The sequence below is a fragment of the Nicotiana sylvestris genome, chromosome 8 (assembly GCF_000393655.2).
Source record: "Nicotiana sylvestris chromosome 8, ASM39365v2, whole genome shotgun sequence".
Classification (NCBI taxonomy): domain Eukaryota; kingdom Viridiplantae; phylum Streptophyta; class Magnoliopsida; order Solanales; family Solanaceae; genus Nicotiana; species Nicotiana sylvestris.
In genome coordinates, this window is record NC_091064.1 from 113,173,451 (window position 1) to 113,186,870 (window position 13,420).

The window sequence follows — 13,420 nt, forward strand, 5'->3', positions numbered from 1 at the left end:
GCTTTTCAGAGGAGTTCATTGGGGTAAGGTTTTTGGTCCCTAAACTCGTTATTGGAGTGATTTTTATCATTATAAGCATGAAAAATTAAAGAAAATCAGCGGTAACTTGGGGGTTAAGGCTTGATTAATTAGAGACATTTGAGTGATGATTTGAGGGACCATTTAAGGTCCGATTTTGGTACTTTTGGTATGACTGAACTCGTGAGAGTGTGAGGATTCTGGAAATATAAATTTTACCCAATTTCGAGATGTGGGCCCGAGGGGCATTTTGGTTATTTTACCTAATTTTGTATATTAGCTTAGAATTTCTTTGTAGAATCAGTTACTTGAAGTGTTATTTACATTATACAATTGAATTGAATAGATTTGGGTCATTTGGAGTCGAGTAGTTGTGGCAAGAACGTGGTCTCGGGTTGATTTTGAGTCGGTTCGAGGTAAGTGGCTTGCCTAACCTTGTGGGGGACCTTCCCCTTAGGATTTGGTATTATTGATAATTGAAATGCCTTGTACGTGAGGTGACAAGTGCGCACTTGTGGTAATTGTTGAAAATCCGATTTTTCATTAAGTGATTACTAGTATGTTTTCTTTCCTGTTTATATTAATTGCACTTTAAGCCTGTTGTTAGCTTAGGAAAGCATGTCTAAGTGATTTAATTGCTTATTTGCTCAAACTGCTTTACCTGAATTTTGTGCAGCATGCTAGGCTAGGAGCACTTGTTTGCCTTAATATGAAATTGACATTTGCTGAATATTTTCCTGTTGCTGCTGTGTATTTACGTTTAGGACTACGGATGTGGGATTCCGGTAGCTCCCCCTTGTCTGTTTAAATTTGGGACTACGGATGTTGGATTCCGGTAGATCCCCCTGCACAGTTATATGGAACTACGGGACTGCACCCGGTAGATTCCCCCAGTACTGGGTATTTATATTTTGGACTACGGAATGGCATCCAGGGAGATCCTTCGGATATATATGATATACTACGGGATGGTATCTTGGGAGATCCACTGGATATTTATATTTGGGGACTACAGGACGGTATCCTGGGAGATTCCCGGTTGTTATCTTTGAGTTGAGCTGTATTTCTCTTCTATGTTTACTTTGCCTCGGTAGTAGTTATTGTTGTCCTTCATATCCTGTGATATTTTTTTTACTGTTGTACTTATTTATGCTGTTTATTTCTACACTGTTGAATCTTATATTTTATTTAACCTCAGTAGGGCCCTGACCTTCCTCGTCACTACCCGATCGAGCTTAGGTTTGGTACTTACTGAGTACCGCTGTGGTGTACTCATGCCATTTCTACGCATGTTTTTCATGTGCAGATCATGGTACTTTGACTTAGTCCTATCACCCTTGAGGCGAGGCGACTGCTCCAGAGACTTCGAGGTAAATCTACCGCATCCGTAGACCGGGGAGTCCCTTTCTATTCTCTCTTTTAAATATTAGCCATTCTGTATTTCTTTCCTTTGTTAGATATTCTGGAGATAGACACTGGTAGATATTCAAAGGCTTGTGGTTTCATGAGATTCCGGATTTTGGGAAAGTGTATTAGTTTTTGAGAGTTGATATCGTGTATGCCGAGCGACACTTTTAAAATGCTGTTCTATTTCATTATTTTGGTTTTAATTGTTTCTTCTGCAAATTGGTTTACTTTCCGCATTGTTAGGCTTACCTAGTCGTAGAGACTAGGTGCTGTCATGATGGTTCATGGAGGGCGAACCGGGGTCGTGACAGAAAAAGTGTTTTACGGCTGTTCTGCAGCCATAGATGTGATCTGCAGGGGTATTTTTGTCATATCTTGACCCCGACTTTTAGCTTATTATAAATAGAATAACTAGGATTTTGTGGGGCATCTTGTCTGAAAATGAAGCATTGAATACACCATTGTTTTGCAAGCTTTTGAAGAAGAGAATCTTGTCATCTTTGTAAGCTTTATGACTTTATTTATTGCTTTGTTCTTGGATTCTTGTATGAGTAGCTAGCTTTAAATACTAAGGTTGTGGACCTTAAATGGGTGTAATGTTAATGGGTGTTTACTATTGAATATATGTATGTATATATATGTATGTATATATATGTATATATATATATATATGTATATATATATATATATATACATACATATATATATATATACATATATATACATATATATATATATGTATATATATACATACATACATATAATGGTTGGTTGGTTTTTATTCATTTCTCATGCTTCATTTAATGTTGATGGTTGCAAACATTGACTAATGCCATTTCACTCTATCTTTACTTGGAAAAGTGGGTTAGGGTTTGGTAGAATTGAATAATGAAAACTCAAGGCTTTAAACCTTGTTTAACAGAATCACTTAGGAATAAGTAGGTTTTATTTGAAATAAATTGATTGTCCTTAATTGCAACTCTTTTATATTTGGGAAAATTATAAAGAGGAAATACTACCTAACTATTGGGAAATATTGGGTAGTCATGTAGGAACTATTTGCATATCAAAGGACCTTCTATTAGAAATATATCATATTAACACCGATAACATTAATTTCCATTGATAGGGACACAACCTTGGTTTTCTTAACCAAATTAATTACAGTCTCATTACAAAATAGTTATCTTGTTAATTCACAATTACAAACTTCTCTTTTTAAGCTAACAGAGTAGAATTACGACTTAAGTCAAGTTTCACACTATTCAAGTAACCTTTTCACACCTATTCCTTGTGGGATTCGACCTCAACCTTGTTGGGTTATTATATTTGACACCGACCGCCTTACACTATTTATTTAAGTGTAATTTGAGCGTATCAAATTTTGGCACCGTTGCCAGGGAGTACGGTTATGAAATTACTAATTAATGTGTGCTTTACTTTACATCTTCTTCTATTCCATCACACCTTGCTTGCTTTGCTTGGTGTCACTAGGTAAACATGGGCGAGCCGGAAGAAGAGAATATTTTTGCGGATATAGATAAGTATATTGAGGATACAAATGCCATTGTCCCTCCAAGAGTTGATGTTGCTACCTTCAAGGTGGAACATAGTCTAATCCTAATGCTCAAGACAGAGGGGTTTTTCAGAAATTCCACAGATGATGATCCGACACAACATCTCAGAAATTTCTTGGGTGTGTGCACGATGCACAAGTAGAATCACGTTTCAGATGAGGCCCTAAGGTTGAGGGTGTTCAAGTACTCTCTAACTGGAGAGGCAAGACAATGAATCCAATATCTACCACCTAATTCCATTCATACTTGGCCCGATCTTGTCCGAGCTTTCCTAGCAAAATGGTTTCTGCATAGCAAGAAGTCTGAGCTCCGGGATAAAATTTTCTTTTTCAAGCAATTACCGGGAGAGAATCTACATGAGGCATGGGATCGATTCAAGCTATATTTAGTGAGGTTGCTGAATCATGGTTTTCCGGATACTATCTTGTTGGAGAAATTTTACATGGGCTTTGGATCCTATGAATCAATTTATAGCAAAAAAATGCAGCTGATGGATCTTTTATGGATGAATCATTTGCAAGGTCACAAATCCTTGACAAAATAGAAAAACATAACCAAGCTTGGCACTCAGAGGACACCACGGGTGGAATTGCATATGGCACTCCTTCCTTGACCAATATGATTAAGGAGAACCAAGAAAGAGATCAAGTAATTGTCGGGCTTGACACCAACGTCAATGTGTTGAAGAAGATGTTCACTGAAAGCCAAACAAAAAAGGTGAACGTGGTGGAAGATGTGTAAGCCCATGTCAAATGAGGACTACGAAGAAGAAAATTATGTCAACAACTCTCAATGAGGTTATCAAAGACAATCCTACCAAGGTTTCGGACAACAAAACCAATGGAGGTCTAACCCGCAAGGGCAAGGCAATCAATAGTGGCGAAACGACCAAGGTAGTTCAAATCAAATGAATTGGAGTAACAATAGCAAATACTTTTCAAATCGGAGTTCAAACCCCTATGTTCCACCAAAGGGACAATATTTCAACTCTCCGCATTAGAAGGGAAGTTCTTCAAGTGAGTCCAAGATGGAAAACATGCTTGAACGAGTATTGCAAAATCAAGAAAGATCTGACACTTCAATGAAGAATATGACCGAGCTTGTGGGTTCTCATACCGCATCCATACAAAATTTAGAATTGCAAATGAGAGATCTATCAAGAGAGCAAAATCCAAAGCAGAAGGGCACGCTCCTAAGTGACACAATGGTGAACCCAAAAGGTAGTGTGAGTGGTCCGACTTCGCATTGTATGGCAATCACAACTCAAAGTGGGAAACTAATTCAAGTAGAGAATGAATAGTTAGTTGAAGTGGAAGATTTTGAACTAGAAGTCAAAGCAAAAGTTGAGGTGCCAATTGTTGTTGAAGTTGAAAGACTCCCGAAGAAGGTGAGAACTCAAGAAGTGAACCATGAGGAGGTTAAGGAAAATGTAATAGAGGCACCAAAAAATCTAGCACCAATTCCTAGGCCTCCTCCTCCTTTCGCTCAAAGACTTGCTAGGAGGGTTGATGATGGCAAACTCGAAAAGTTCTATGACATTCTCAAGCAATTTTCGGTAAACATTCCATTTGTGGAAGCATTTCAAGAGATATCACGTTTTGCTAAGTACTTGAAAGACTTAATCACTAAAAAGAGAATCACCAAGAATGAAGTGGTAAATGTAACTCACCGGGTTAGTTCCATCATTGCAACAACCACGGTCCAAAAGAAAGAGGACCCGGGAGCTTTCACCATTCCATGCACTATTGGGTTGCACAATTTTGCACGAGCCCTTTGTGATAATGGGTCTAGCACCAACTTAATGCCTCTTGCTATTTACAAGAAAGCGGGGTTAGGTATGCCTAGGCCTACAAGTATGAGGCTGCAAATGGCCGACCGCTCAATAAAGAGACTGGTGGGAATTGTTGATGATGTCCTTGTGAAAGTGGGGAAGTTCCTCCTCCCTACCGACTTTGTTATCCTCGATTGTGTTGTTGATAACGAAATCTCTATTATCTTGGGGAGACCATTCCTTGCTACCAAAAGAGCAATCATGGACTCGGAACGAAATGAGATCAAGTTCTGAGTTAATGACGAAGTGGTTACTTTTCAAGCGAGTAAGGGCATGAAATTGCCACATGCATACGAAAGTATATTAGTCATTGAGGTTTTGTTGAGGTAGAGGATGCAGTTGAGGTGAAGATGGAAGAGGAATGCCTTGGTAAGGCATTGGCGGCTATCTTGGTAAACTTTAATGGTGAAGATATGGAAGGATACCATGAATTGATGAATGCATTGTAAGGGCTTGGGTCCTACACTTATGCACCAAAGAAACTTTCTCTTGACTTAGAGAATAGAGTCATACCTCCCGCTAAGCCTTCAATTATCGAGCCGCCACAATATGAGCTCAAGCCACTCCCACTGAACTTAAGGTATAAATTTCTTGGCTCTAATGACACCCTACCTGTAGTCATTTATTCTTTGTTGAATGATGTGCAGGTTGAACAACTGTTGAGTATCTTGAGGGAGCACAGACATGGTATTGGGTGGACAATAGCAGATATCAGAGGGATTCCGGCTGGAATTTCTGAGCACAAGATACAATTGGAGCAAGAAAGCAAACCTAGTGTGGAGCATCAAAGAAGGTTAAATTCTTTCATGCAAGAGCTGGTGAAGAAAGAAATCATTAAATGGTTAGATTTTGGGGTTGTCTACCCCATTACCGATAGTCCATGGGTGAGTCCGGTGCAATATGTGCCGAAGAAAGGAGGCATGACCGTGATTCAAAATGATAAAAATGAGCTCATCCCAATGAGTACGGTGACCAGGTAGAGAGTTTGCATGGACTACCGGAAGCTCAATCGTGCTACTTGCAAGGACCATTTCCCTATGCCTTTTATTGATCAAATGCTTGATCGGCCAGCGGGAAGGTCATTTTATTTCTTCTTGGATGATATTCTGGCTACAACCAAATCAAAATTGCCTTAGAAGATTAAGAGAAGACAACATTCACATGACCGTATGAAACTTTTGCTTTTAGCCGGATGCCATTTGGGCTATGCAATGCTCCGGCTAATGTTCAATGATGCATGATGTCAATCTTCTCGAACATGGTGGAGGATTTCTTAGAGGTGTTCATGGATGACTTTTCTATAGTTGGTGATTCCTTTGAGCATTGCCTTGACAACCTTAGGCAAGTGCTCAAAAGATGCAAGGAAACCAACCTTGTGCTAAATTGGGAAAAATGCCACTTCATGGTGGACAAAGGTATTGTTCTTGGCCACAAAATTTCCAAGCAAGGTATAGAGGTTGATTGGGAAAATATCGAGATTATTTCCAAACTTCCTCCTCCAATTTCAGTAAAGGGTGTTTGGAGATTTTTGGGGAATGCCGGTTTTTATAGGCGATTTATCAAAGACTTCTCAAAATTGCAAGTCTCATGTGCAAGCTCCTTGAAAAAGATGCAAAGTTTGATCTCGATGAGAAGTGCCTCAAAGCTTTTAAGGAATTGGAAGCGAGGCTCACCACGTCACCGATTATTGTCACACCCGATTGGTCTGTTCCATTTGAACTCATGTGTGATTCCAGTGGTGTAACTATTGGGTCGGTACTTGGTCAACGGCATAATAAGATTCTTCATCCTATCTACTATGCAAGCAAGACACTCAATGGTGCACAAATGAATTACACTATGATGGAGCAAGAACTGCTTGCTATTGTCTATTCTTTTGAAAAATTCCGGGCCTATTTGTTGGGTTCCAAAGTGATTGTCTACACCGATCATGCTGCTCTCCGCTACCTTATAGCGAAGAAGGATGCTAAACAAAGATCGATTATGTGGGTTTTTTTGTTACAAGAGTTTGACTTTGAAATCAAAGATCGGAAAGGAATAGAGAATCAAGTTGCGGATCACTTATCTAGGCTTGAATAGGCAGGGAGACCAAAAGAAGATCTTGAAATTAATGATGCCTTCCCAGATGAGCACATATTTGCATTGTCTAGCACTTTCTCTCCTTGGTATGCCGACATCGCTAACTTCTTGGTTAGTGACCTTATCCCCGACGGATTGGAAGCTTATCAAAAGAAGAAGTTCCTGCGGGAGTGTAGGCAATATTATTGGGAGGAACCCTTTCTATTCCGGATTTGCGCCGACAACATCATTCGGCGTTGTGTTCCGAAAGATGAGGTAATTCAAATTCTTAAAGCATGTCATGACTCCCCTGTTGGGGGACATCATGGTGGAAATCATACTATGGCAAAAGTGCTTGAATGTAGCTATTATTGGGCATCGATCTACCAAGATGCAAACCAAATGGTCAAGGCATGTGATCAATGTCAAAGACAAGGGTCAATTTCTAGAAGACATGAGATGCCTATGAACTTTGTGATGGAGGTCGAGATCTTTCATGTATGGGGGATAGATTTTATGGGTCCCTTCGTAAGCTCTTACGGCATGACATATATCCTGGTAGCAGTAGATTATGTCTCCAAATGGGTTGATGCAATTTCCTTGCCTAACAATGAGGCAAGGAGTGTAACTATCTTCTTGAAGAAGAACATATTTACGAAGTTTGGTACCCCAAGAGTAATCTTTAGTGATGGTGGTTCTCACTTTTGCAACAAAGCTTTTGTCGGGCTGCTCGAGAAATATGGAGTCAAGCACAAGGTGGCCACCCCTTACCATCATCAGTCGAGTGGTCAAGTTGAAGTTTCCAATAGGGAAATCAAGAACATCCTAGCAAAAATGGTCAATGCAAATAGGACTGACTGGTCAAGGAAGCTAGATGATGCATTATGGGCATATCGAACAACATTCAAGACTCCCATTGGCACCTCATCGTACCGGTTGGTTTTTGGTAAGACATGTCACTTGCTAATGGAGCTTGAACACAAAGCTATGTGGGAATTTAAAAAGTTAAATCTTGACTAGACTAAAGCTGCTAATCTAAGGTTGACACAACTCAACGAGATGGAAGAATTTCATTTTTATGCCAATGAGAATGCATCCATGTACAAGGAAAGAATGAAATTTGTTCATGATAGGATGATTGTGAAGAGGGAATTTTAATCTGGTGACTTAGTCTTGCTCTTCAACTCAAGACTAAAACTCTTTCCAGGCAAACTCGAATCCAAATGGTTTGGCCCGTTCAAAGTTGTGAATGTGTCTTCCTATTGTGCCATTGAATTTGAATCTGAGGACGGGACTCGAACCTTCAAAGTAAATAGCCAAAGGGTCAAGCATTACCTCGAAACCAATGGAGAAGGCATTTGATAGAACAATTCGCACTCAAAGATGGTCCTACACCAACCCCCACCTAGCTTAGCCAAAATGGGGGCCACATCGTCGCGTCGCGACATTAAATCAAGCGCTTCTTGGGAGGCAACCCATGTGTGGTAATATTTTTTGGTTAGATTTTAATTTCGGCAAGTTTAGTTGTAAGTGTTGAGTAGTTTGACGTATGTGTTAGAATGCAAGTGACCCAAAATACAATGAAACAAGATGCAAGGGCAGAGGAAAAATAAGGAAAGCAAGACATGTGTTCTACGACAACATATGCAACCGCATAATTGATTTGTTGATCGCATAATGGTCACAGACATAGGTAGAAAAAATGCTATCCGAGCCTTCAAAAATGCGGTGAAAATGTGAAATATGTCGTGCACATAACGATTATGCGACTGCAGAACCTATCGCATAATTGGTCTACATACTCAGTCACTAACCCATCGCATAACAAATACGCGATCGCATAATGTGTTATGCGATGGGTTGCCTCACCGCGAACCTCTTAAGTATTTAGCCCTAACCTCCTCCGGCATTTTCATAATTCTCACACACAGGCAAAGCGCACAACACATAAAAAACATAAAAACGATCAAGAACATTGAAACAACAACACAAAAAAAAAATTCAATAAGGAATTGAAAAGGATGGGGCTTACCTTGCTCGTGTTTCATACCACCACCATCCATCCTCTTGATATTTGGTATGTTCACCTCCACCCTCTTTCTTGCTTAATCAATTGAAAATTGCCATATGCTCTCATTGCTATCTCTCATTGATATCTCCCCAACTCCTTATTGTGGACAATCAATCGAGAGTAATTCAACTGAAACCCTAGGTTAGAGGCATTTTACTGAAAACCTAGGTTAAGGGCTTTCTACTGAAAACCTAGGTTAGGGGCTACTATGGGTAAATTGCTATGTGGGGGTTTGAATTGGAGAGTAGGAGAAATGAAAAGGGTGGGAAAGTTGTAGCATTTGGCTTACATTTCATCCTGGTGGGTGTATGATAACTGAGTGTGAAGACTTTATTTTGAGTTTTTCACTAAAGACGATGATCTTTGCGGTCTGCATATATCACGACCCAAACCAATGGGCCGCGACGAGTACCCCGTACCTTACTTAATTGAGTACTAACATAACGTATCTTTTCATGACATACTATCATAGATAACCGAGCCGAAAGGCTGCTGTGAGATAAGTAGAATGCAACATGTGATATCAACTTATACGTAAGACATACGTGCCTATAAGACAAAAATAACCTCTCGTATATTGAACATAGGCCGACAACGCCATACCAAACAATACATGTCTAAATCATACTAACCAAACAGGCAACTCTGAAGTAAATGGAGCACACCAACATCTTCCGCTGAGCTGATAGCCTACTTGGAGGGCTCTCGACCTGTCTATTGGGACCTACAGGCATGAAACACAGCATCCCCATGCAAATGGGACGTCAGTACGAATAATGTACCAAGTATGTAAGCACATAAATAAGTACATAACAGACATGAAAGAAATATAGAGTAAATGACTCAACCTGTAAGTCTTGATAACTCTGTAAATCATGAAATAATTATAGTGTCATGCATATGTATATGAATATCATGTCATGTCATGCATAAGTACATGTTTCATAACATCATCAGGCCTCTGAGAGCATCCCATCATATCATCTCGGCCAATGTGGGCAAAATCATCAACGTATACCAGCTGATCAGATGGTGGTGTGTATATAATGTCGTAACTTTTTTCCATATCCCATATACATACATATATATATGTATGTATATATATATATATATATGTATGTATATATATATATATATATATGTATATATATATATATATATATATATATGTATGTATGTATATATATATGTATGTATGTATGTATGTATATATATATATATATATATGTATGTATGTATGTATATATATATATGTATATATATATATATGTATATATATATATATATATATATATATATATATATATACATATATATATATATATATATATATATATATATATATATATATATATATATATATATATATATATGCATATGTAATGCCATATGGTCATGGGTCAATGTAAATGAATGCAATGCATGAGAAGTACGTTAATAAAATCTTTCGAAGTGTCATAAGACCATTATGCCTTTGAATAATATCATGAAATAAACTTTATCAACTTACATGTTTTCTGAGACCCGTAAAGAGATGACAAAATAATATGACACGCGGGAAATAAAGAATATAAGCATCTCTAGTATTTCTATGAATAGAGTCATTTATGGAAATTGTGCATTTTCTCGTTTCGTTTGTACCGTATGGATCATGCCAAAAGAAAGAAGGGATAGCCTTAACATACCTGAGTCTATTATCTTGAGAATCCCTCTAACACACATTAACTTCAACAAAACACATGACGGCAAGATCGGAGTAGGGAAAATCCGCATGATATTCTTGAGAAAGATTATACCGGGCTTCCTTAGAATTACAAAAAAATATGTCAAGTTGCTATGAACTTGAATTCTTGAATTCTTGATTGAACTCTTGTTGCATCAGAAAATGTCACGTTATTAACTTCATGTGAAATTATGGAGAATCCAAATCCCATCCTTTTCTCAATCTCTTAATCCATCTCTTTAAGTGATTTTTGGAGATATTTTTGTTATAGGGGTGGACCCCACTTTGGCAAGGTGACTAAGCCACTAGTTCACAACATTTTGCCACCTTTCACATAAGTCTAAGAGTCATAAATTTGGCTTTGATGTGCTTCCATGTTGGAATATTTAAATCCTTATCCAAAATGTCTTAATTACTCAATTAACTTAATTAATCTCCCACTAAAAATCCATAATTACCCAATTATTCATATAATTAAAAATTATCTCAAATTACTTAAAATACTACTCACTTTTAACATATCTTATACATTTTACTATTATGGTCATGTGGTACCTTGTATGGCACTAGTGCATAAATACGGAGTATTATAGCTCGGACCGTATTTTATCCAAAATTGTCAAACTTCGACGAAAGTCATTTTTTCGATTTGCTAACCCTCTCACCTTCACAAATTTACTTATCCCTTGTTTGAAATAACATAACACTTATAATCTCAAAATAATCTCATTCCCGAACTTACGTCGATTAACTTACGACGAAACTTTTAACATACAAAAATGTGGAGTGTAACAGCATAATTGTTTCGCGGGCTACAAAGTCATCGCATTTTATGGCATATGTATCTGTCTCAAAGCCCTTGTGTGTTTGGATTTGCGACCGCAGAAACATTACACGGGCCGCATAATGGTCACAGACATTGGCAGATAAAATGCTCTATTTGAGGAGCAAAATGCGACCAATCTGCGGTCACATAAGTTAGTCTGCGACACTTCTATTGACCACAAAACTTGTTTTGCTTCTGAGTGTTGAATTATGTGATGGGTCCTGCGGCTCGTAGAGTTGTTATGCGATTGCAGAACTAATCACAAAACCAACTTTTTTCTTTATTATTCTTTCCTTCTTAACATGTTGTCCATGCCATATCACATACTCACTCGTTGATTAATTGACAGGAATGGCACTGAAGAAATCCTTTTCATCGCAACAACCTCCTGATCCAGGAAAGAAATGGGCTGCTACTCTAAGCCAACAACCACAACAATCCAAACGCACCTGGCCTGACACAGCCAGAAGTACATCTGAGCATTCCTCCCAGTTTGAAGAGAAGGAGGCATAGACTGATCGGGTGCCACCTGTTGACCTCCATGCTAAAGCACGCCTAGAAAGTGGTGAAGATCTCAGGTTTGGGGTTGCCGGCTCTTGGACCCTATACAAAGATAGCTTAGCAAAGAGAAAAATCCTTAAAGAGAAGTAGCTAGGCTTGAACGGTTTAAAAGAACAATATCCCCATATACTAGAAAACATCAAAAAGAGGGGGTGGGAGTCCTTCACTCAGGTCCCAGAAGAGTACAACGAGACACTCGCAAGGGAATTCTATGTTGCCTCTGCTGCATTCAGGAACGCAGAACAAAAGAGAAATCGTAGGTTCTTGGACTCTATTTTAGTCCGAGGAGTTGGTGTCCTCTTTGATGCAACACCAATAAATGATGTATATTTCGAGGATTGGGAGCCAGGCATGACAGAATATGATAAAAAGCTTAAAAATAAGGAATCCAAGCATGCTTGGGTAGCCTCTGTCACAGCCAAGGGAACTCCGTCCTGGATTGCACCGTGCCAAACGATCTACAAGAGGGATCTTACCTAAGAAGGTCAGTACTGGCTAAGTTTTGTCTGTTCCCGTCTAATGCCCTCAAGGAATGAAATAGATATAAGCATCACGAAGGCGATCCTTTTCAAAAATAGTATCTATATTATAAGGATCAACTCAAGTACTTTGAAGTGCGCCTTGAGAGGGTTGAGTAAGGCGACGTTGGGGACATGTCTCAACTCAAAAAGGATATAGCTGAGCTAAAGTCAGAACTACTTAAAATGTAAAACCTGTAGTTTGATTTTACCTCCTTTCTTTCAGAGGCAGGAGAGCAGGGCACTGGCACCTTCTAGACTCCTAGACTTGGCCATTATTTCAAAAACCTCATGTCAGTTGAGGTGGACCTTGAGGTGAGCCAGGGTACTAAGGCTTCACAGGCTTCAGGCCCTGTTATGGACATAGATGATCATTTAGAAGAGGAATCCAAAGGGTCTGAAGAGGAAACTGATGAAGAGGGGTTACTTGAAGAGGATGATGGCCAGCGTGACAATAGAGGCAAATAGATTGCTATTTCTACAGAGGCACCGAATGAGGAGGAAGTAGATGTGCAGACAGCCATTGCACACTCCCTTGCAGATATGGTCGCAAAAGACACCCCCATGACCACACATCCATCTTTGGGTGAGGGTAGCAGCTCCTAGGTCCAATACCCAGCTTTGCAATAGGCAGAGCTTCCTATATTGGTCTTAGGCACCACTGCACAGTTAGAGGTTTCACCCACTACCTCCATGGTGTTATCTTTCGGTCCTATGGCCACCATGGACGATCCATCCACTATCCAGTCAGAGGATCTACCCAATGTCTCCACTATGTCAGCTCCCAGCTCCACAAGCGCCTAGTGTGCCCCAGGAAGCCCCTAAACTTT

At 39.2% G+C, this 13,420-nt stretch overlaps 1 protein-coding gene across 1 annotated transcript; it reads left to right on the forward strand.

Moving 5' to 3' along the window:
* Positions 1-4,029: 4,029 nt before the first annotated feature.
* LOC104216621 (uncharacterized) lies at positions 4,030-5,067 on the forward strand. The gene is made up of 2 exons (XM_009766717.1): positions 4,030-4,222; positions 4,331-5,067. The coding sequence occupies exons 1-2, from the start codon at positions 4,030-4,032 to the stop codon at positions 5,065-5,067; spliced, it is 930 nt and encodes a 309-aa protein (XP_009765019.1).
* Positions 5,068-13,420: the final 8,353 nt, after the last annotated feature.

Coding starts and splice junctions, on each gene's coding strand:
- LOC104216621 (XM_009766717.1), top strand. CDS start 4,030: ATGGAAAACATGCTTGAACGAGTATTGCAAAATCAAGAAAGATCTGAC. Junction 4,223..4,330: donor CACAATGGTGAACCCAAAAG/GTAGTGTGAGTG, acceptor ATTTTGAACTAG/AAGTCAAAGCAAAAGTTGAG.